This window comes from Filicampus tigris, chromosome 6 (genome assembly GCF_054856515.1).
Source record: "Filicampus tigris isolate MCC_2025a chromosome 6, RoL_Ftig_1.0, whole genome shotgun sequence".
In the NCBI taxonomy this organism is placed as follows: Eukaryota; Metazoa; Chordata; class Actinopteri; order Syngnathiformes; family Syngnathidae; genus Filicampus; species Filicampus tigris.
Genome location: NC_141222.1, coordinates 13,759,171 through 13,782,498, shown reverse-complemented (window position 1 = coordinate 13,782,498; position 23,328 = coordinate 13,759,171). Strand labels below are relative to the sequence as shown.

Here is a 23,328-nt window from a genome sequence, read left to right as displayed (position 1 = left end):
TTAAAAGGTGAATGCAAAAACACATGCTCCTTCACAACAGCCTGTAGATGAGCCGAACACAGGTCACTGGCGATAACTTCCAGATTCCCGACACAACTTCATTTAACAATCAAAGTGTGACATATAGTTTCAAAATGGATTTCTATGGCATTTACATCTCACGAAAACTCCACAATCTGGACTTCACCGAATTGCGTGTCTTTGGTGGTTTGTGTACATTTTCCAGGTTATGCATGGTGGGTGTGTCAGACGTCTGGACGGGAGAATCGCGCCATATTCAAAGTGCACAAGAAAGGAGCGTTAAAAAATTGGCATTGAGGTCAGTGAGTCTGGGAAAAAATTCATGTGCACCTGTATTTAGAATCCAATTTTGTGCTGTTCTAATCCCATGTATTATTCAAATGAAGGACTTCCCCAGTGATATAACATTATACGTTACTTTCAAAGGGATTCATAAGAGCATGGTACTGATTTATTTGTAGCCAGCTCGATATCAATGAGAGCTGACGTAAAATGTTGGAAAAGACAGGAACACTGTTTATTAGACCCTTGAATCACTTTTATTGATTTTCTTTTACCTTAACAGTAACTGAAAACCTAAGTACAACATAGTTGATATCAGTGGCAGCTGCATCTTCCACTTCAATTCTAAGTGTCACATCTGTTCCCGATGCCACATTGTCAGGAGCAGCTAGGGTCACGGAGCCGCTGGCTTTCCCTCCACTGTGTGTTTCTATGGTGACAGAGGTGGGCGATGTGGAGTTATAGCCACGGTCATTGGTGGCACGCACCATGAATGTCCCAATTCCACTGGAAATTGTAGTGACAGTGAAACGGATGCAGGTGGTGGAGCCAGGTTCTATATTGGTGCTGTTGGCTTGAGCCTAGAAGAGGGGAAAAGCCATTTAGATGTACAAACTTGGCTCAGTGCTACAACTTCTCTAAAGGCGCAGTTAGTCAGTCAAATGTGAATGGTATCATCCAAACCCACCAAGTCTGTGAGAACAGGTTTGGGAATAAGTACTGAAACAGTTTGGATTGTTACAGCTGAATGAATGTTGAACAGACAGGCATCATCAATGTTGAAATGACAGTGGAAAGCATTGAGAAATAACAAAAATAAATGTAATCCATACCTGTCAGCTTGTACGTTTTCCTTGTATTTTATACGTTTGTTGATCATTTCAAATTGTGTACGCCGTATAACAATTTTTGTACAGGAAAAAAAACATAATTAAAAACTGCGAGCGATTCCGACTGCAAACTGCCGACTTTCACGTGCAAAGTTCCCACCCCGTTGAGAGATAAACACTGTGTAAGATTCTATATAGAAATATCTGTTCCGTTTCCCCCATCTCTCCCGCTGAGCGATAAATACTGTGTAAGATTACATATAGATACTGTGTAAGATTATATACAGAAATGTACGGGCAAATGACAATTTTTGTAAGATTCAGCACAGCCCGGGGTTGACAGGTATGTTAATCGCAAAATCATTTTCTGGTTTCGGCATAATTTCAATTATAAGCATGAATACAACGTTAGTCTGACCGTTAAATTAAGATGGCTTTTGAGGTCTGACGTGAGGTAAAAGCATCTTTCGTAGAAATCTGAAGGAGTTTGGTCTCACAGTCACTGAGATGCTTGACATCTTAATCTGAGTGGAAGCCTGCCTCTGGAACCTGTTTGGTGGTGACTTTGATGATGAGCTGTCTTCTCCTCTCAGTCGAACAACAAAATCACCCCTTGGAGGCTCAACGAATGTCACCAAGAAGGTAGAACCTCCAAATGACTGTGGAGGATGGGACAAGGCAAATGTTGTCAAAGGATAGCAAGTCTACCTGTGAGTTTAGACTGTTTAAGACCACAAATGATGAATTACACTGTTGAGCCTGTATTACAGTAAGTACAGAAGTTTTTCTTGAATTAAACACATTAGAAATTATCTACAGTATCTGCCTGTCTGTCCGTCCTTCTATACATATATCTCCATGTACTGTATGTACAGTAGCCTTCAATGTCCGCCTAACCTCCTTAAAAGGAAGCCCAAACATATCAACAAACGGGTCTCAGAATGCAACCACCACTGAACTCTACTATTACGATACATTCTTATATCGAATGTAATATATGATCATTTCTTGTAAGTTAAAAAAAATCATGTTCTTTTCAACATAATTTGATAGACAGCGGATACCTTGTTTTTGCATGCGCAAGGCATTCTGGGATGATGACGTGACATGGTTGCCGCCCACATTGCTGCCCTCGGCCGAGCAAAGCAAAACAATAGGCAAACTACTACTAGCATCAGCGAAAAGGAGTCAAAATGAGGTGTCCGATGTAGCAATCACAGACCACAACTACTCAGGTAAACGTGACATTGACTTGGATGGAGATAGTGATTTCAGTTTCAATTAGTTACAGCAGATGCTTTCTTTCACAGTCGGCATCAGCAAGCAGCTGCCACCAATACACCGCCGAAAATGACAAACTCTTGCTTCCTCAATCTCCATTGTCATCGTGGGCTTCTTCCTCACTTTCCTCGCGACTTTGATCGCGCTTTTCAAATTGAAAAGGCTGAACTGAGGAGCTCATTGCTGCAAACAGATCGCTGCAACTGCTAAAAACAACAGTGTGCCAGCACGCCCAACTTGGAGACCGGTCTGTCTGCCAAATTGGCAAATATACACAGTGAGCCTCGCGCTAGCACGAAAATCAGGAGCCAAGGGCGATGCACTGTCTACGATAATAGTGCTCTTAATGTTATCTGTTTGAAGTTTAATTTTACATGCGACTGCAGGAGTGTGCCTGCAGTGAGTGTTCCCGAACAATTGACACCTTGAAAGTCTCACCTGTCTCACCTAATTGCGATTGGGTTTTGTGGTTTCTTGGATACAAAATTAGAGGCAAAAGATGGAGCCAGAGAAAGCTGATTTTACTGCTGGTATCACTGTACATGTCACTCATAATGACATGTCATAACTATGACATTTTTTTCATTACAAACTCCTCTTTAAGATATTTAGATACAGTGTGTCTCAAGGCAAAGTTAAGAGAGGTCAAGATAGTTAGTTCTCATCAATCTATTTTAAACATTCCCAAAATAATTAGGTTCCTAAATTTAGCTAGGTTCTCCTTTTGTTGTGGTTTTTAATTAGCATGCTACCAATACAACTTCTAAGAAAGTAGCTCTGCTGCATTTGTTTTGAGATGAGCAGTTGTTTATTCTCTATGTGATGCACGGATTCGATTCTTTGTTTGATAAGAATTCCGTAGACTACTATAAAACATGCCTGCAATGTTCCGTTGACCTCTGTTGGGCTTGTGCTGTGACACAGTGTGACCTCTGTGACATGTACACTCTCACTTCCTGTCACTGTGACCAAAAGGGTGGCATTACCACCTGAAAATTTGCACAGGAGAGACAATTGCCAGTTTTTCAATAGCTGGGACATAAAAAACATGTAAGACATGACTTTGGACACGGAGGGATGACGACTTTGAGGGGAAAGCGTGTGATGATGAAATTCATATTTGACCTGAAAAGGGATGTCCTTCCTTCAGAAAGAAGTCTGCATGGAGTCCTTCATGGGCTTCTACAAGGTTGTAGATGAAGTTAACCGGACTTTGACCTGATATTAATATCGGTAAAACAAATATTGACAATGGTCAAAACATTTATAAAAGACCATATACCGGCCACTTAGCTCCATTCTACTACTAACCTGTGACCTTAACTGAGTAGGGGTCATAAGAGTCTACACGGATTTCCCACAATCCTGTTTCATTGACATTGTTGAGCTTCAGTCGTCGTAGGTTACCTGCCAAGTTCAAAGACGCTAGAGGGCCACTGAATTCACTGGAGCTCTGAGATACACCTGCAGGGGTGAAACAGGATGATCTATACATACAAACAGCTTTCATGGCGGATGTTTCGTATAAATGATACCTGTCGAGCTGATGAGATGAAAGGTGAGAGATGAAGTCCCTGTGATGTAGATGGTTATGTTTGTTAGTGAGACATCAGCATTAAACACAAAATGAGCAGGCTTTCCAGGATTCATCACTCCTTGAAAAACTGTCACCTGAAAAAGACATTCGCATACTTTATATGTTTATATACTGTATTCTGTGCTATATTTATTGTATTTGTTCCTCTCTTCTTATAGTACCATCGAGCCGGCTGATGACTCCTTTATAACACTTGTAGCCAGAGCAAGATCTGACTTGTTGACCTCAATGGCCTGACCTCCAGAAGCCTGTGCAAGGTCATTGTAGAGCTGAGCATCTGTTTGGCTCACCACTCCAGGCAACACATCTCGAAGGCTTCTTTTGCGCTTTCTGGGTAGAACATTTGTCAGCAGGAAAGTCACCTAAAAATGGAAGAGAAAAGTTCACACACACTTACATATTTTTTCTGTAGGGTAGATATCCAATCGGGGTCGAGAACTTAATGTACATGTCACACGCAGGTGCCGCACAAGCAGACGTGCCGCCAAATAAAGAAAAAATATCAAATAAAACAACAGATACACACACACATGCACACGAACACACCCACACCCACACACACACATTTCACGTGATCGGTGAAATAAAAACAAAATGGGGCACATGTCATTGCAACTATGTATATATATGTATATACATATGTAGTATATGTATATAGTTGACCCTGGTTGGATGCTAGAATATGACATTTTGGGAGCAAGAAGGGTGAAAAACACTCACTACAGACTTTGTTCTCTCAATAAGGGCAGTAACGGTGCTTTTCAAGTGTGCATCTTTTGGTGGAGCATCAGTGATGACAAATATCTCAGATGAAGGTGGAGCTGCGGTAAGGGCAAGCTGGAAGGCAAAAGAAGGACATGACAATGTCAAGAGTTTCAGTTCAAATTTCACCTAAGTTGAATGAAAAGTACTTTGAAGTTACAATTCATCACTGTATTTAGTTAATTATGTGCCAAATACAAATAGAAATGTGTGTCAAAGCAAACACCTGCAGTGCAGACAAGCTCAGCTCTGGGTCTTCACCTCCTCCATTGGCAGTCAGGGCGTTGATGCTTTCTTTGAACGTGTCTGCATCCGCTGTTGTCAGCAGAGGTCCAAAACCTGCCAAAAGCAATTGAATGCCACATCATTCTCAGAGTAGGCTGTATTATACTGTGATGTATTTGAACCATCAGAAAATGAGAACTACAGTGGTACTTTAACTTACTATCTTAACTCATTCCATTGGCAACCTCATAATTTACTGATATAGCAAATCAATGTTCCCCATAAAATTAATTGAAATGCCCTTAATTTGTTCCAGTGCCCCCCAAAACACCTCCCTTTTTTGTTACATGCTCTTTACGAAGCCAAATAGCGCTGCAATGTATAAAAACATAATAAATTGGCAACATAAAGTGTAATTAATGTATGCTTGAATAAGCCGAGTCACAGCTAGTGTTGAGCATGTGTGAGCAATGTCAGTCTTTGTGTGAGTGCCTGGATATGAGTTCTGGCCTCTTGTAGCTGCTTGTAATTGTTTTACTTTTTGTATTTGGGTGCTTGACTATTTGCACCATTCTATAAACGACTCAAAGTTCTTGGGCTCTCATTTTCTTTTCACACGAGAGAACTCAAATTTCAGCTTGCATAAAATCAATGGAAAAAACAAACGTGTGTGTGTGTGTGTGTGCACTGCATCCCTGGATCATTGAAAGGAACCAGTATGTAGGCCGGAGGCTCCTGCAGGGTTTCTCTCTTGCTGTCGATAATGTTAAAAGCAACTGTCTTAGCTTGGGCAATCTCATCTCTCATACTGCCTGTAGCGTCGATCACAAAACACAGCGCAGAGGACTGTGAGAGACCCATCAGTCTGCAGGAATGCAAACGAGACAACCGATAGTTCTCATTATGTCTTCATTCTGATCAATGTCATCTCTTAGTCTTGGACCCAACAATTGCTTTATAAGGTCTCTTACCGTAGGAAGTTCTTGTCTCCTACAGCTATTCTGATGTCCTGCAGAAGCTCCATAGTTGCAATTACAGCCACATTGGCTGCTTGATTATGAAGTGAGCCATGACTGGATCCAGTGTCATCCTTATTAATTCCCCCCGCTGGCTCTTGTTTGCTCGTCTGGTCTAAAAAACCTCCATGGCTGCATTTACCTTGGAGCACAAGTCAAATTGAAATTGTTTACAACACCAGAAGGAAATAAAAACATGACTTAAAGGCTTTGGCCATGGTCAGCTGTTTATGTTGGAATCTCTTCTTTGCTAGTGTCACTCAGATTTCGCTATACTTTAAGTAAAACTTATCAGTGTCACAGCAAGAGCCATATATTGCTGGTGTCAGGCCAAAACCTGCTATGTCACAATTGAGTACATTTAAGATTTTTTTTCACAAATTATTGGTCAGCCGATACATGTGGGTGTTATTTTTACAAATAATTGATCTAAAGTATTGAAAATGGCTTGCTCTCTTTGATGATGCAATGTTAATGCCATTTTGGGGGTCTCTTGAAAAGTGATGATTTTGGAGGTTTCCACCCTTTGCCAGCAAAATTGGTTGATCTGACACCAAATACAAAGAGACAAACTCATGTCAAGATATCAATTTGGTTAGTCTTTTAATACAACATGAATAGTCACATTTTTCAGCCAGTCTTTTTCAAATCTCGTTGTTAAAAACAGAATCTTCAAAAGGAGTCATGGGGTCTTCTTGTCCCTACTCCCAATCTCATAAATTTGAGGAATAAGAACAATCCTTAATCTTTAAAAAATTTAGTCTTTCTAAGGGACAAATCACATTTACTCAATACACTGCTAGTAATCCAGTAAGTCTAGATGCCCATATATTTGGCCCCCACGATTGGACAGCTCTTTGGTGCTTGGTAGAAAATATACTGGTATTTTTAGCATAAACAAAGCTGTAAAGTGTTGACATTTAAGTCAAAACAAAATACAACACTTCCAGTTGAATAGTCTTTTTTCAAGAAAAAAATGCAAGGGCAAAGACAGTTTCTTTTCCTATTTCAAAGACTTTATTATTGAATTTTGAGTTTGAGCACCCTCTCAATTAATGTTATGTCTTGTTTTATAGAAGGAGATCATACCTCAGTTCCCTACTGTAATCCAGGTCTAACAAAAAGATCAAGAAAAAAAATGTTATGGTTGTGGAAATTGGCAAAAAAAATAAGATCAAGAGCAGCGAGAGAAGCCTCTCTTTGCTATTGTTGAACAAGGGTGAGAAAACTTGAAATTGATCAGAGATGTTTACATTGTTTACTTGGGCATGGTGGCCATTGTCTCCCTAGAATTTGGAAACCACGTGCGTTCGGGTTGCGCCGTAAGTGACGTCATGTGGCCGAAAAATGAAGAGCTAAATGCGGCCTTCCGAGGACACAGCCTGTCAATTTGTACACAGCCAATGAGTTACCTTCCGGCTTTTCTGAAGAGAATATATTGAAGTATCCAGAGGTGAGAAGCCTCTTTTCCAGCACATCAGGCAAAAGGTTGTTGTTACAGTTCTCTCCTGCACAGTTTCTACATGTGGGAACATTTGGGCCTGCGCACAAATTAAGAAAATGGTCAGAATAATCACATGATAAAAGACATTCCAGTTAAGTTTTTAAACCAATTTTGGAGAAACTTAATGTTGCTTTAAATCCTGCTGTGAAACGAATGCCTTGGTGATGGGAACATATCTGGCATCCTACCTGCCAAATTCTCATAGGGTTGATCAGGTTTGATCAGTGCATTGTAAGGATCCGTGTTCCCCAGTTCCACCCAGTTGCTGTGGCTGTAGAAGTCCTTGGAGTATACAATGTCACAATTTACACAGGCCACACAATGCCTTATTGGTTACACTTCACCTCCAAAAATGCATCACTAAACTATACTCATCAAAAATATAAACACAACACTTTGGTTTTTGCTCCCATTTTTTATGAGATGAACTCAAAGGTCTAAAACTTTTTCCACATACACAATATCACAATTTCTCTAAATCTGTGATAGTGAGCACTTTCGGCCAGTCTCGTCCCGTCAACGCCGAGATAATCCATCCCATCTCACAGGTGTACCATATGAAGATGATAATTAGACACCATGATTAATGCACAGGTGTGCCTTAGACTGCCCACAATAAGAGGCCACTATGAAAGGTGCCGTTTTGTTGACGGAAACGCTAACAGAAGCCCATTTTTGTATTCAACTGTACTGACAGATTTTCTGAGTCCCCTGAACCCCCGCCCATAAAACAAAACTGCACCTTTCAGAGTCATTCCGCACGGCTAACGAGGAATCAACACTTAGGACCGACATTCTAAAATCGGAACGATTCCGGTCATGCATTTTGAACGTCTGACATACCACAAGCTAACAATTTCGGCCAGTCTCGTCTTGTCAACGAAAACTCATATATGTCACGTCATATTTTAGTCACCAAAGAGCCACGTTTAGCACATCATTGTCTTGTTATCGTCATGAAAAAAGGGGGCGTTAACAAAATAATCGTCATCGTTGACAAAAACAACACAGATGTGGAAAATGTTTTAGACCTTAGAGGTTATCTCATAAAAAATGGAAGCAAAAACAAAAGTATAGCATTTATATTTTTGGGAGTGATTTTAACAATATAATAAGATTAGTCCTCTTTAAACTCACCTGCAGAGTGTGAAGTAGTTGTCCAAGTTTTAAGCGCCCTGCATTGAAGTTCGCCAGTTTGACACTGGCCTTCACAGCAGACACACCTAATCAGTACAATTCAATCGGAAGAAAGTTAGTGGTGAAATAAAAATCTGTATTAGACTCTCCCTAAAAAAGAATCAAGAAGAAAATCAAACGCATTGTAATCAGGGGTGTTTTTAAATGCCGAAAACAATGGTGCCCCAACCGTCACCAGTCCAGATACTAAGACAACTACAGGACTATTTTTACTGCCCTAGCTGCATATTTTACTTCAACATCAATATCATAAATCACACAGGACAAATACAATGGAATAATGGTAATGAAGATGAACAGAACCGTTCTGATTTGTTTCGGTTATCCAGCCACTTGTTGTCGGGCAGAGTTCAATAGGGCCCTACCATCTTCCACATAGGACCGTAAAATAGGACCATCATATATACTAGTGTTGTTAATGTTAGGTTGTTTGAATGGTAAACAAAGGGGTGGCGGAACTATGCAATTAATCAGCAGAAACGCTAAGAACAGAAACACACAGAACACAGTTTTTAAGAGAAAACAAGGAGAGTTGTACCTTGGGTGATCAAGTCTCGTCCTTTGTGGAAGGTCTCACTATCAAAATGATGCTTGTCACTGATTGCATGCACTAAATCCACATTGGCATTGTTCAAGTACATATAGGCAATGGAACCCAAAAAAGAGACACTGGACACGATTGAGGATGATTTTGATGAGGAGGAACATGCCTTGTGCACTCGTTCAGCTGTTAGACTGTCATCAATCTGAAGGGAAAGGAATTAACGACTGACAGGGTGAGCAAGGCTGGGGACATCTTCACAACAGGCGACGAGTGTAAGAATCTGTCAGTGAGCATTTGTTTTCTCTTGTTTCGTAATCTTGTTCATTGTTACACATTCACCCCGCCAGCCAACATGGCTTCTACAATTTAACCTCCAACACGTTCAATTCAAATAAAGACATTCCATGTTCATATTCCCACGTGCATATCGAAGTCATTTTGTTATGACGAGCCTTTAAGCGAAATAATTTGGTACTTGGGGCCATGTGTTTATGTCAGAAAAGGTGTGAGTGTCTGTGTGCTTTTCTGGTTGTACGCATTCTTCAATTTACTCAAATCTGTCATTGACACACCCTCATGCCAGATACACAGTCTGGGGGAAGCAACTTTAAACTGTGGAGTTTTTCTTGGCAAATCTGACCCTGTGTACATGTTGAACACATTCTGTACTTTTGTTTACTTAAGCACTTTCCTCTTTGGCACTTAGAGGCTAGTAAGTCCAGTGCCCCATGAAGATAAAACATCATATCGCACTATATGTTTGGATTCAGTTAACGGCAGCTATGTTTTGCATATGCATGTGCATGTGCAGCTGACGGCTTGTTGTCGGCTGACTCCTGCCGACAGTGCCGGACACGCATGAAACTCAGCGGCTGTCACAGACACTCACGAATCACTGTAATGTGTCCCTACCTTTAAATGTGCGCATGTCCAGAATGGCAATGATGCATCCGCTATGTTAGATATTTTAATATATACATTTATAAGAAATGTTACAGTTTTCAAATGGATTTCAATGAAACAATGCACATTTGAGTCTTGGGAATAAACTCTCTGAGAGTTCAAATTTAATACACTTGAGTGTATCTGTAACACCAAGTTTGAGTTTTAATAACTTTTTCTAGAGTTCAACTTTTAACTCTTCTCAGGAGTTAAGTGAACTCAAAAGTACTCTGACTTATAGTAATATTAACTCTGTTTTTTTTAGTTAAATGTATTGGAAACTCTTTATTAGTGTAAACAATGAACACTTTGTATTGTGTTATTTTCAGCATATATGGTGTAAATATTTAAAACTCAAAAATGAGCACACAAACAATATTAGCTATAAATCAATTCAAAACCTTTACTTAATTTAGCACAGCTAGACATTAGTTTAGAGGTTTGAAACATGGAAAAATATACTTGCTATGCATGCGCCTGCACTAACCCTAACCCTGCACCACCTTACACCACCTGCGCCACAACTTAGACCTGCAGGTTTAAAATTGAGTCGACTTTCAGCCACCAAATTGTCAGGTGCGCCAGGGGCATGTAAAAGAAAACGACTTGGTCTGGCGGAACGGCCATCATATTGCAGCACTTTCTGCCATTCGGTGCTGTTTATTTTATTTTGACTTTACTTCAGGTGAATGAGGTAGTAAAACGAGTGACAGGATGAAATGTGCCGAGCAGAGATGGGCACTTCGCCCTATTTTGACAGTCCGTCCTCTGTCCGCGACCTGGGCACCCTTCCGTCATCATCCCTCCGTCCTTATTCAATCAAGAAACTTTCTCTGACCCCGTCTGTCCTCGTCCTTTTAAAGCGTTTCCATCCTTACATTCCATCTTCAATCAGTTCGTGCCACCCACCGCCCCCCCCAAAAAAACAAAAAAAACATCGTGCATGATGCCAAGATGCTAACGGTAGAGGTTTCATAATTCATAAACATTATTTAAAGCTCATTAGCTGGCTAATTTCCTATTCACATCCACTTACCGGCTGGGAGTATCATGAGTGGATTGAATCGCTTATAACTTTTTAAATGTCACCCAAGATAGCACTTAGCTGCCAACACAACCACCGTCGATCACCAGACTACATAGCCCGCCAGGGGACATCACGAGAATATTTATAATTGCATTATAACACAATACTATTGAGTTTTATTAGCCAACTTTACTACACACTAAGTCTTTAAATACTTAAAGACACAAAGCCCCGCCCAATTTTGTGACAAAACAAAGGATCATAGCAACTACAACATCCAGGTCCCAAACAGAGTCACAACAGAGTAGCCAACAGTATGATACAACACACAACTACACTAATAATAAATAATAGGCATATTGTTGTAATAACACTTATTTGACACTGGCACACCTTGCATTTAATATTATTAGATTGTGCAGGAGTGTGAAGATCAGCTCCCAAACAACCAGGAACATAAGACTAAATTCATTACTGAAGAAATGTAAAGGCCTAAATTCTTACAGTCAAACTGAAGTCCTGTCCTGCTGCAGCAGCAATGTCTCGGCAGACCTCGGCTGTCTTTCGGAGAACTGCCCTTATGGTAATCTCACGGTGCGAGATGGAGTTCCCATCAAATGCAAAGAGTGGTGTGAAGCTTTGCGTTAGGCCTATAAGAGGGAAGACCACGGCCACCAGCTGCAGGAGCGACCACTTGGTGCTCATAATGATCATTTTGATGAAGGAGGATGAGAAGAATCTGAAATCACAATGGAACCTGTCTTTCTCTTAAGTCATTATTTTCTTAGCCCTAATTTGCCTTCTCTGCATTTGATTAGCTGCCAGGCAGTGAAGCAGATGAAACCAAGATTAAATTGAAATAATTTAGTGAAACACTGCATCCTTATTTTTCAATTTAAAACGTGATCCCAAGCAAAAATCACAATCTAGACAACGACTGAAACCATACTGTAAGTAGCCAAAATGCAAACTAACAGTCTCACCTTAATACGTTCTATTCGTCCATTAGTTCAGTCAGAATTTGGAATGCTTCAGTTGCCGTACGAGTACATTCCACATAGGTAGATAGTGTGGTGTGTTTTCTTTGTTATCTCGGTGTGTGTGTGTGTGTGTGTGTGTGTGTGTGGGTGGGGGTGCGCGGGTGTGTGGGCGGGTGTGCGTGCGTGTGTGTGTGTGTGCACGTGAGCGTATGTACGTGGGGGATTGGGTGCTTTCAGTCATCCATGCCCAAAAATGGTGGAAGCCAACAACTTAACAATATGGCTAGAAGAAACAGATAAAAAACAAGGACATACTGACTGTACACTGATAAGGGAACCTAAGATGAAAGCTTGTGGCCTATTGGTCACACTGCATGTCACCTACTTCAACTATATTTCTTCATTTTTCATGATCTGTGTTATTGTTGATTTGGATTTGATTAGAATTTAGTTTTGTCATGTTTTCCTTGTGTCCCGTTTGTCCATGTCTGTCTGGTTACATTATTGTGTCCACCTGTGCTCATCAACCAGGTCTCTTGTTTACCCATCAGCTCCGTCAGCCATTTGTGTCGTGTTCAGGTGTTTCTCGTTGTCTCATTAGTTTCTTGTGTTCAAGTCCCCATTCACTTGAAAATGTGTTTCTGTGTATCTGCACAAGTTATTTACCACTTGGGCATGCCGTCCACACGGAGCTTAAAAACAATCCGTTTTATAACCAGGCCCCAATGTGGAGGGACCTCAAAACGTCGCCCCTCAAAAATGTTCTCAACAATAATATGTTCTCTGCACCCCTACTAGTCTAAACACGGCATTAATATTGCATTTGTGGAATATAAGTTAAGCAGCAAAATCCACCCATTTTTATCCATCTCAGGTGGGTAATTTTGCCATTTGGGGCCCTATTTTCATACCCAAATAAGTCAGAGGCAAAGCGCAGTCGAAAGCCTTGTTGTTTCCACCAACTCCACTCTACTCTCCATTGCCACTACCCGGGAGCCCCTCCTCATCTTGCTAGTGACGTCATGTTTCAGCAACTGTAGTTAGCTAAAACTACATCAGCACTCAAAAACTGATTCCATGGTTTGTTTATTTTTTCCATGTTCAGTTTCATTTTACTGCAAACTGCTAACACACCATTAAACATACTGTATTGTTGAATTACCGGTACTGTCAAAATTGAGCATTATCTCCACATCATTTTTTATGTTGTGTACAAAATGTGGTTACGTGAGAGTGCACTGCTGTAATACCATAACAATAACGTGATTGAATCATACAGAAATTCAGTAACATTTCTAAAAATGTGTTGCTATGCTACTGCATACAATAAACATGGTTTTACAATTAGTATATAAACCAATTAATACTATATTATGATTCCAATTCACATCCAATCACCAATAGACAATAATAGAATTTGATTTTGTAACAGCTATTTTAATCAAAGTAGATGAATAATATGCTATAATCAATATAATTCCATGCATCTGTTTCATTTCCAAAGTGTCAGTGCCACAACAGTTGTCCAGATCCAAAGTGTTGTGCTCAGCGCGTGTCCTCCGGTGGACGTGGTGTTAGTAGTCACATTCGATGCAGTCATAGGTGCAACTGTAGTGGACTGTCTCATATGGCCCACGCAAATTCTAACATTTCCCACGTTGTCCACAAGAGACAGCTCAACTCTGTCTGAACAGCAGGAGGCCTGGTAGGAGGCCACAGTGATGTTCTCGCCCCCTGGCCCAACAACTGTGGTCGTGTTGAGGGTGCCGTTCCCTTCACGGATGGTGATTCTTTCAATACCCGTCCCATTTACACCGTCTGTTATGTTGGCAACAAATTCCCAATGGGACGAGTCACAGAGCGATGTAGATGAACAGTTGGTGGATGTACTGACCTCTTGGCACACTGGTCTATTGACATCAGTCACCTGGAGGCAGACAGTGAAGTAATTATAGAGTAATGTTTAAGTTGGATACAATAATGTGAAAACAGTTACAGTAGGACCTATGTACCTCAAAGTTTTCATTATAATTGTACAACCTATGTGAAATATTCATTAGAATTTCGTGAATTATTTATGTCAATCGGGATCCTAAACCACCTTGAGAGCTTTTCTCTTACCTCAGCAGCAACTGAAAATCTAAGGACAATATAGTTGACATCAGTCGCAGCTATATCTTCTGCCTCAATTGTAAGCGTGACATCGGTTCCTGATACCGCATTGTCAGGAGCGGTTAGGGTCACAGTGCCATTGGCTTTCCCTCCACTGTCTGTTTCTATGGTGACAGAACTGGGTGATGTGGAGTCAAAGCTGCGGTCATTGGTAGCATGCACCGTGAATATCCCAGTGGCGGTCTCGTTAATGACTCCACTGGTTGTTGTGGTGACAGTGAAAGGGATGGATACAGTAGAGCCTGGTTCGATGTTCGTGGTGTTAGCTTGAGCCTAAAAAAGGGGAACAGACATTTAAAGAGTGTTCACAGTTTTGTATCGGTTACAGTAAATTAAGTCTGCAGTGATTCATCAGATAGTTAGGCCTTTAGGTTAGTACGAAGGGGTGGACTCGGTTCACTTACTCTAATACAGTTTAGATCAGTTCAGCTTAATGAGCACTCAATTGACCAAAGACATCGTCGGTATTAAAATGATTGTGGAATTGCAGATCTTAAAATCACGAAAACTATAAGTTTGGCACGATAATTGTAGTGCCGTCTTTTTGCAACACACCGCATATCGGTCTTTGGGTGTAATGTTAAAAATCCTGGGACCAGGTGTGTGATGTTAAACACCCCGTGTATCATTTTAAGTATTAACATAGTCTTAGAATGTTTTCACACTAGATTAGGTTCATTTTGACAACACAAAGAAAGTCCAAGAAAACACTTGGGTCACAGCAAACCATGGTACGAATAAATGCAAGCTAAATTGGTATTTGTTATTAAAATATATCTGGACAATAGCCAAGTGATTATTATAGCATGTTACGAGCAATTCACCCAAAGATATACAAAATCCCAAATGTTTGGTTGGGCACCAGCTTCACCTGTTTAATATCTGGAGTTATATCCTTATTATGCTGATTCAGTGCAAACCTGTCTGTTTGATTTGCCAGTTTGAGCGGTTCAAAGTTGGGGTGCTTTCTCACAACTGCACCAAGGCAAGTTTGAAAAAAACTGTACCGAGACCACCTCCCCTAGAGAGTCATTGACTAATTATTTGGTCCTCATCTACAGTATGTTTGGTTACTCACCTTACCACATGAAATGCACTGAGAGAGAAAACAAACTAGAGTTTGATTAAAACCAACCAAAGAACGCTGTCTCTAGTATAAACAGGAAACTGATGCTGTTATAAAAATTAGAATGAGCCTTAAAAGCAAAGATGAATCCCTGTCTTCCTTTGACAGAGAACTGAGAGTGTTTGGGCTTACAGTCACAGAAATTCTGGAAGTCTTAATGTGAGTGGAGGCCTGCCTCTGGAACCTGCTTGGAGTTGACCTTGATGATGAGCTGCTTTCTTCGCCTCTCAACTGAACCACAAAATCACCCGCTGGAACCTCATTAAATGTCACCAGGAAGTTAGAACCTCCTAATGACTAAGGAGAAAAGGACAAGACCAGTGTTGTAAAAGCATAGCAAATGTATACCTGAAATTATTATTGAAGTCTGTATCAAACTAATTAGTGGAGATAGGGACATGTATTTCGGAACACTGTCCCATTATACCAAATGACAACAACAACACAAAAGACGTTTTCCCAACAGTCTCCTTTCAACAAATTCTCAGAGGTAACGATTCGACATTATAGCCATTCAGTGATAGTTTCTCAGGAATACTAGGTTTTTAGTGTTAAAATGTTAGCAGTGGCATATTTGCTTTGCTTTGAATGGATCAAGCTATCTGTATTTACGAAATTTATCCAACATACCTGCAAGGTCCCGTTGACCTCCGTTGGCCCTGAGCTGTCATAAAACGTGACCTCTGGAATCTTTACACTGTCACTCCCTGCCACTGTGACCAAGAGGGTGGCATTACCACCTAAACGTTTGCACAAGAAAGACACATTTTTACAGTTGGGACATGAACCAAACACATATAAGCCACGACTGGGGACATGGATAAAATATAACTTTGAGGGCAAAGAGGGTGATGGATATATGACCTGAAAGAGGACGGCCCTCCTTTAGAAAGAAGTCTTCTGCATGGACTCCTTCATGGGCTTCCACAAGATTGTAGATGAAGTTCATTGAACTTTGACCTAGTGTCAACATTTACAATGGTCAAAACATTGATAAAAGTAAAACAATTTACCTGCCTCTTTTAATGATATTTTACGACTGACCTGTGACCTTTACTGAGTAGGGGTCATTGGAGTCTACACCGATTTTCCATAGGCCTGTTTCACTTTCATTGTTAAGCCTTAGTCGTCGTAGGTTACCTGCCAAGATCAAAGATCCTAGAGGGCCACTCGACTCACTGGAACTCTGAGATACACCTGCAAGTGAAGTAAAAGGATGTTCAGTATGTATAAACAATTGGTACTTTAGTTTTTGTTTTTTAAACGGCTGGTATCTAGCAAAAAAGTAAAAGATGGATGATACAAGCTATAATACCTGCAGAGCTTGTCAGATTAAAAGAGAGAGAGGACGTTCCTGTGATGTAGATAGTAATGTTTCGAAGTGAGCTATCAAAAGTAAATGTAAAATTATCAGGCTTTCCAGGGTTCATCACTGTTTGAAAGACAGTAACCTGAAAAAGACAGGTTTATTAAACATCTTTTACTGTTTTTACTTGTTTTCCTCCTGTGTTTTTCACTTACCACGGCACTCAGTGAGGAATCCTCTATAACACTTGTAGCCAGAATAAGGTCTGACTTGCTAACCTCAATGGCCTGACCTCCAGAGGCCCGGGCAAGCTCATGGTATAGTTGAGCATCAGCTTGATTCAGTGCTCTTTTGCGTCGACTGGTCAAGACATCTGTCAGCATGAAAGTCACCTGAAAATTCAAGAGAAAAAAATAAAATAAAAAAAGTCGAATTTACACAGTCTCATCATTTCTGTCCACCAGATACGCTCAGACTGGTGGTTTGAGTAATAAATCTGAGCATTGTGTACCGTGCTAAACTTTTAGGGTCCAAGATAAATTGAGATGAAACACTTTTTTCCATATGACAATCCAATTGGTTTGTTACATTGCTCTTTCTGTCTTTTAACCTATCTGCAGACACAATGTACTGTAAATGTATTCCTACCTATGCACATATGCACATTTAAATGCAAGGACTAATGATACCACTACTATACTTATCTTGATCATCTTAGAAAGGTACGATGGTGCACACATGACACAAAGATATGATACCTTATTCGGAGAATCTTGGTTGGTCCTTAGTAGTGATGATAATTTTATGGGCTCTATGTTATCATTGGCTCTCATGTAACGCTCATGTTTAGCCGAGTTTTGATATTTGATGATGTAAGTGACTCACCTGAGACTTTGTGCTCTCTATAAGGGCAGTGATGGTGCTTTGCAAGGCAAAATCTTTTGCTGGAGCATCAGTGAAGACAAATATCTGAGATGAGGGTGGAGCAGCAGTCAGGGCGAGCTGTCAGCCGAAAACACAATAGTCAAAACGTATCCACTGACTTGAATGAAGAGTAATTTTAGTTGTTTAATTGTGAATCACTACATCTGTTGCAAATGTCAGATTTTTGTGCAATGTACCACCATTCTGTTCTTTTGAATTGAAAAACAGAGGCACTAAAGTCTATTAATCTAATCCAAGTTTAGTGAATTAGTGTCTAAATTTGAAAATTGTATTTGCTGAGAAAGGGTTCACTGTGCTTTAAGCACCTGCAGTCCAGACAAGCACAGCTCTGGGACATCTCCACCTCCACTGGCAGTCAGCTCATTGATGCTTTCTTTGAATTTGTCTGCATCAGTCGTCAATAGCAGAGGTCCAAATCCTTCAAATAGTAACAGAATATTATACTATTCGTTAAAATAGGGCATTTGTTTTCATTACAACCTCCAACCTGACACTATAATAACGTTGGAAGCATGATAACACTTCGTGTGTGCTGACTACCTGGATCATTGAAAGGAACCAATATGTAGGCTGAAGGTTCCTGCTCAGTTCCCCTCTTACTGTCGATGATGTTAAAGGAAACTCTTTTTGCTTCCACTATGTCATCGTTCATGCTGCCTGTTGTGTCGATCACAAAACACAGTGCAGAGGACTGAGAGAGGCCCATCAGTCTGCAAGAATTTAAGAGACAGTCCATATTCACTGCATGTCTTCTTCATCCTGACCAGTTGGACCTTGGAACCAAAAATGCTCAGTCAAAAAGGTCTTGCCAAGGTGTGCTTGTTGTGTACCGTAAGAAGTTCTTGTCTCCTATAGCTGTTCTGATGTCCTCCAGAAGCTCCACAGTGGCATTCACAGCCAAATCAGCTGCTTCATGGTGTAGTGAACCATGGCTTGACCCAATTTCGTCTTTGTTGATGCCCCCAACTGGGTCACGTTTACTCGTCTGGTCAAAAGAACCTCCATGGCTGCATTTTCCTTGGAGCACAACGAAAAAAAATTGGATTATGTGACACCCCAGAACGTAGGATTCATTTGGATGATTGCTGATTTCAATTACACTATATGAATGATTTGACTGTGGTCTGATATGTTATGAGTTTTCCTCAGCGGTACTGTAAAGGGTGAAGTTGCCAAAATGTTATTCCAAACATACTGGAGCGCAACTGAGCTCAACAGACCACATTATGATGTCTTCCATTCTTACAATATATCAGAATATTCCCAATGGCTAATAATACTCCATTTTACTCGTATCTGTTCATATTTGAGATAATACATTTGGTGCGCAAGAAATCCCATCATGTATCGTGTTACGTTGCAAAGCTAGCTATCCAATGAGTCTAAATTGTCTGTTAAATCGGCAAATCATTCATACAACAAACATACAGGCAATTTCTCAAACAGTTACCGTCTGGCTTTTCTGAGGATATGAGGTTGAAGTAGCCAGAAGTAAGAAGTCCTTGCTGCAGTATATCAGGCAAAATGTTGTCGCCACAGTTCTCTCCTGTACAGTTTCTACAGGTTGAAATATTTGGCCCTACAAGCAGATTGGGATAGAAAAATCACATTGTAACACAATAACCAACATTTAAAAGACAAGGTTTTGAACATTTTTAGTGCAACAATTTATCTTGTTGTAGTGCTGTAGATCTTAAGCTTGGGATCTTGGCACCTTGAGATTTAATAGAATTGAAAGAACTCAAGCCAAAAATACAGAATAAGCATTATATGTACAATGTAATATATGTAAGGGACTTATTGAAAATGAAATTGTGAACAATATTGTAATTTATATGCATACTAAATAATGCTGAGTCTTTTTCGTAACCCACTGGGCAGCTGTGGATTTTAAGCAGATGGTCTTTTTAGGTCTTTGACCTAGCAGATTGGGTTGAAGATTGGATTTGGGTGCGCTGAAGAGCTGAAGCTGGTCACCGTTTTGGATAGTTTTGTTGTGTTCTGAAGTTGAAGTAAATTTAATGTAGTCTCGCATTGTAAAATGTTGGTGGCTGTATGGCTCAATGGACATGGGGATTGGGCGAATGGTAAACAACCAATTGGGTCCCTAGGCAAGTCCCTTATGCCATAGGTCAATTCCCAGCCAATGCCAATCCCAAACTGGATAAAAATGGGTGGGTTGTGTCTGGAGGGCCAGCTGGTGTAAAAACTGTGCCAAACATATCACACAAGTGACTCACTGTGAAGGACCCATGAGAAGAGAAAGTTGCTGCTTCTTTTTCTTAGGAAATACTGGTAACAAAATTGGTACTATTTTAACCACAGCCCTACTGATAATGTGGTAACTAATTTCCTGGTAGCTTTAACTCATCAATATGGGTAGTTTTTATCCATTGTTGGATCAAAATCTTGACCTAATGTGCTGGGTCAAATCCTCAACCCAATGCACTGGGTATAAATTACCAGGCATTGGCTTGGTCCCATTTAAACCATCTGTATGAAAAACGTGTATAAACTTCATATGATTTGAGGCCAAAATGCAGAGATGCAAACATCTGTCAATGGGCTAAATATCCCCAATACATTCAAGTCCATTTACTCTTTGTATTTAAGAATCTCAAATTCACAGTCCTCTGTGACACACCTATGGTATGTATTGACTTTCTCATCCCCAAGTGTGCTTCAAGAGTCTCATTGTATGTTGAGACTTACCTGTACCGGTTTAAAACAAACCATCCTAGGGTAGTCATACATCACCTCCTGAAATATGTGACATGATAAGGTGACTGTGTGCCTTTTGTGATGTTTCAATGAGGCACACCGTGGGACATCCGGACAAACCAGGGGTTGCCATGGAAAGCATGCCTTGTGAAATGTAAATAACACCATCATACCTGCCAGATTCTCAAGAGTTTGGTCAGGTTTGATTAGGGTGTTGTAAGGAGACATGTTCCCCAACTCCACCCAGTTACTGTGACTGTAGAAGTCCTGTAAGTATACACGTCATAACTTATAAACACCATATGTGGCTCATGGGTTGCAGTACACCTCCAAAAATACACTTATCCTGAACCCACCTGCAGAGTATGACATACACGTCCAAGAGTCCAGCGCCCTGCGATGAAGTTCTCCAGTTTCACACTGGCCTTCACAGCAGACACACCTGCACACACGGTACACCAGTGAGTAAAGAACTCACCCCCCCCCCCCCGCAACCCCCACAAACACAACACAGACGGGTCCACACAACCCCATTACACTGCAATATTTTCACTGCTTTGATCTTTCCTTCTTTCTGATTTCTTTTTTTTAAGTGTACCTTCCAGTACCAATGTTTAGAATTGAATAGAATTCCAGCACATTTGGAGGCAAAGCAAGGAAAGAGAAATTCTTCTATTTCTGTAGACAAGCTAAACATATTTCACTTGTTGCCGGGCTCAATCACAACTGTAACCCAGGCCAATGGGAAAATGGGCATATTCCAGTCATACCCACTTGACTGTTCAAGGACACTATGCCGTCTGTACAGAGAGCCATCAACAGAATCAGAAGCAGACATGTACTAAAGCAATTGCTCCCAAAACAACACCATATGGGTTATGAGATATGGTTGTGTACACTCTGCTTTCACAGAGATTTGTATTAGATATAAAATGCATACTGAATAGAAGGAAAGGCAGCAAAGGTGGATCACAACTCAGCACATGGTTTTATATACCTTTTGTTATTAGGTCTCTCCCTTTCTGGAACGTCTCACCATCAAAATGGTGCTCGTCACTCAGCACAGACGCTAAATCCACATTGGCATTGCTGAAGTACATATTGGCAATGGAAGTATGGAACAAGACACTGGACAGAAGCGTGGTGGAATTGTCTGAAAACGAACATGCCTCTTGTACTTGGTCAACTGTTAGATTGTCATCAATCTGAAGTCAGAAGAAAAGTTAAAAGTTCATTGTGGAGTTTTGGCAAGAGGTAGTTTGTAACTCAACAAGTGTGTGTCCCGTCTTACAGTCAGAATGAAGTCCCTTCCCTCTGCTACAGCCATGTATTGACAGACCTCGGCAGTCTTTCGGAGAACTGCGATTTGGGTGATGTCGCGGTGAGAAGTGGAGTTTCCATCAGACACAAAGAGTGGTTGGAAGCTTTGCGTTACGCCTATGAGGTCGAGGACCATAGACACCAGCAGCAAGACTGACCCCTTGTTGCTCATTATGATGATGCGGAGAAACCTAAATCAGAATGAAAATGTTCTATAAAACCAATACCCATCCTTTCAGTCTGTTGTAAAGCCATCACTCTTTGTTTATAATTAAATTCACAATCAGTCACAAGCAAGAACTATGTGATGGTGTAACCAAGTAATAGGAAGAATTTGGGATCACTTGACATTACCTCCGGAACACACAACCAAGAGAAAAAAAAAGAAGTCATTAAAACTAAGAGCCTCACCTTAAAATGTTCTTCTTGTTGGCAAAAGTGTTATTCAGAAGTTGGGACTGCTTCAGTCTCCCAATGGGTGCATTCCACTTTCCAGGATCAACACAGGTAGATAATGTATAGTGGTCCTTGTGTTATCTGCGAGCCGCTGGACTGTGCGTGTGTGTGTTTGATTGTGTGCAGGGGTGTGTTTGCGTGTGTGCTCATCTTTTCGTCGTCTTACAGGTTGCTTGAATGATTTGAGATAAAGAACTGGCCCACACCCTCACGTGCCTTGTTGTTACTTATCCCGATAGATATTTGACAGTGTCATAAATAGACACTTTTAGCTTTTGTTTTTTAGTGCAGACCTATCTAACGTAAGCATCGTATACACATTCAAATCTCAAATATATATATAATTTTTTTTACCAGTGACAAAACCTGCACATAAAGATAGAAAATCAGGCATTTAACAGTTTCGGTTGTATTGAGTGAGGTCTGTTCCACTAATCTCAATGAGGAACACTACACACATAAAGATTCCGTTCTACTACTCGTCTACAACCCAATCCTCTGACGCAGAGCTTTCACATGATCTCACAAACACGAGACGAGCAAACACTAGCTGATGGGTATGCGCCGATGGTTGCCGAGTGTTTCCAAAGAGGACCGGAGGTGTGAGTGTTGTAAGACGGCGATGCTGGCAAGAAAGGATTTGATTTTGGAAAATACTTCCTGTCGACTGAAAATTACATCACAACTGCTCACAACGACCAATCACGGCTCAGATTCAGAAAACAGGTCAGCCGTGATTGGTCGTTGTGAGCAGTTGTGATGTTATTTTCAGTCGACAGAAGACAAAATGGCCTCCCCAGAGATGGCTAAAAACGAGTGCATTTTGCTTCTTTTTTTATATTCCACAAACACAAAATTAATCAGAACTCCATGTTTCAACCTGTAGGTCTGCTGGGAACATTCATTCATTCATTCATTCATTATCCATACCGCTTCTCCTCACAAGGGTCGCGGGGCGTGCTGGAGCCTATCCCAGCTGTCTTTGGGCAGTAGGCGGGGGACACCCTGAATTGGTTGCCAGCCAATCGCAGGGCACACAGAGACAAACATCCGCACTCACAATCACACCTAGGG

At 40.8% G+C, this 23,328-nt stretch overlaps 2 protein-coding genes across 5 annotated transcripts; both read right to left on the bottom strand.

Annotated features, from left to right (window-relative positions):
• Positions 1-553: 553 nt before the first annotated feature.
• On the bottom strand, positions 554-12,396 carry LOC147145904 (von Willebrand factor A domain-containing protein 7-like). Of its 4 annotated transcripts, XM_086033622.1 has the most exons (17): positions 12,212-12,396; positions 11,733-11,967; positions 9,254-9,461; positions 8,656-8,741; positions 7,707-7,800; positions 7,427-7,555; positions 5,970-6,156; positions 5,697-5,863; positions 5,000-5,115; positions 4,732-4,848; positions 4,173-4,373; positions 3,950-4,085; positions 3,726-3,878; positions 3,540-3,632; positions 3,294-3,403; positions 1,631-1,792; positions 554-884 (listed from the first exon to the last, which is right to left on the bottom strand). In XM_086033622.1, the coding sequence occupies exons 2-17, from the start codon at positions 11,940-11,942 to the stop codon at positions 561-563; spliced, it is 2,493 nt and encodes an 830-aa protein (XP_085889748.1). In that variant the 5' UTR covers positions 11,943-11,967; positions 12,212-12,396; the 3' UTR covers positions 554-560. The 4 variants fall into 4 exon arrangements, with proteins under 4 accessions (XP_085889748.1, XP_085889751.1, XP_085889750.1 ...); XM_086033625.1 differs by lacking the exon at positions 11,733-11,967; XM_086033624.1 differs by lacking the exons at positions 11,733-11,967; positions 12,212-12,396 and adding an exon at positions 11,238-11,407.
• An 880-nt stretch (positions 12,397-13,276) lies between these two features.
• On the bottom strand, positions 13,277-22,377 carry LOC147145903 (von Willebrand factor A domain-containing protein 7-like). The gene is made up of 18 exons (XM_086034538.1): positions 22,210-22,377; positions 21,770-21,989; positions 21,476-21,683; positions 20,835-20,920; positions 20,652-20,745; positions 19,208-19,336; positions 18,588-18,774; positions 18,298-18,467; positions 18,063-18,175; positions 17,698-17,814; positions 17,028-17,204; positions 16,822-16,957; positions 16,551-16,703; positions 16,371-16,466; positions 16,137-16,246; positions 15,639-15,803; positions 14,330-14,653; positions 13,277-14,135 (listed from the first exon to the last, which is right to left on the bottom strand). Exons 2-18 carry the CDS (start codon positions 21,968-21,970, stop codon positions 13,701-13,703), a joined length of 2,901 nt encoding a protein of 966 aa, XP_085890664.1. The 5' UTR covers positions 21,971-21,989; positions 22,210-22,377; the 3' UTR covers positions 13,277-13,700.
• Between the last annotated feature and the right edge of the window lie 951 nt (positions 22,378-23,328).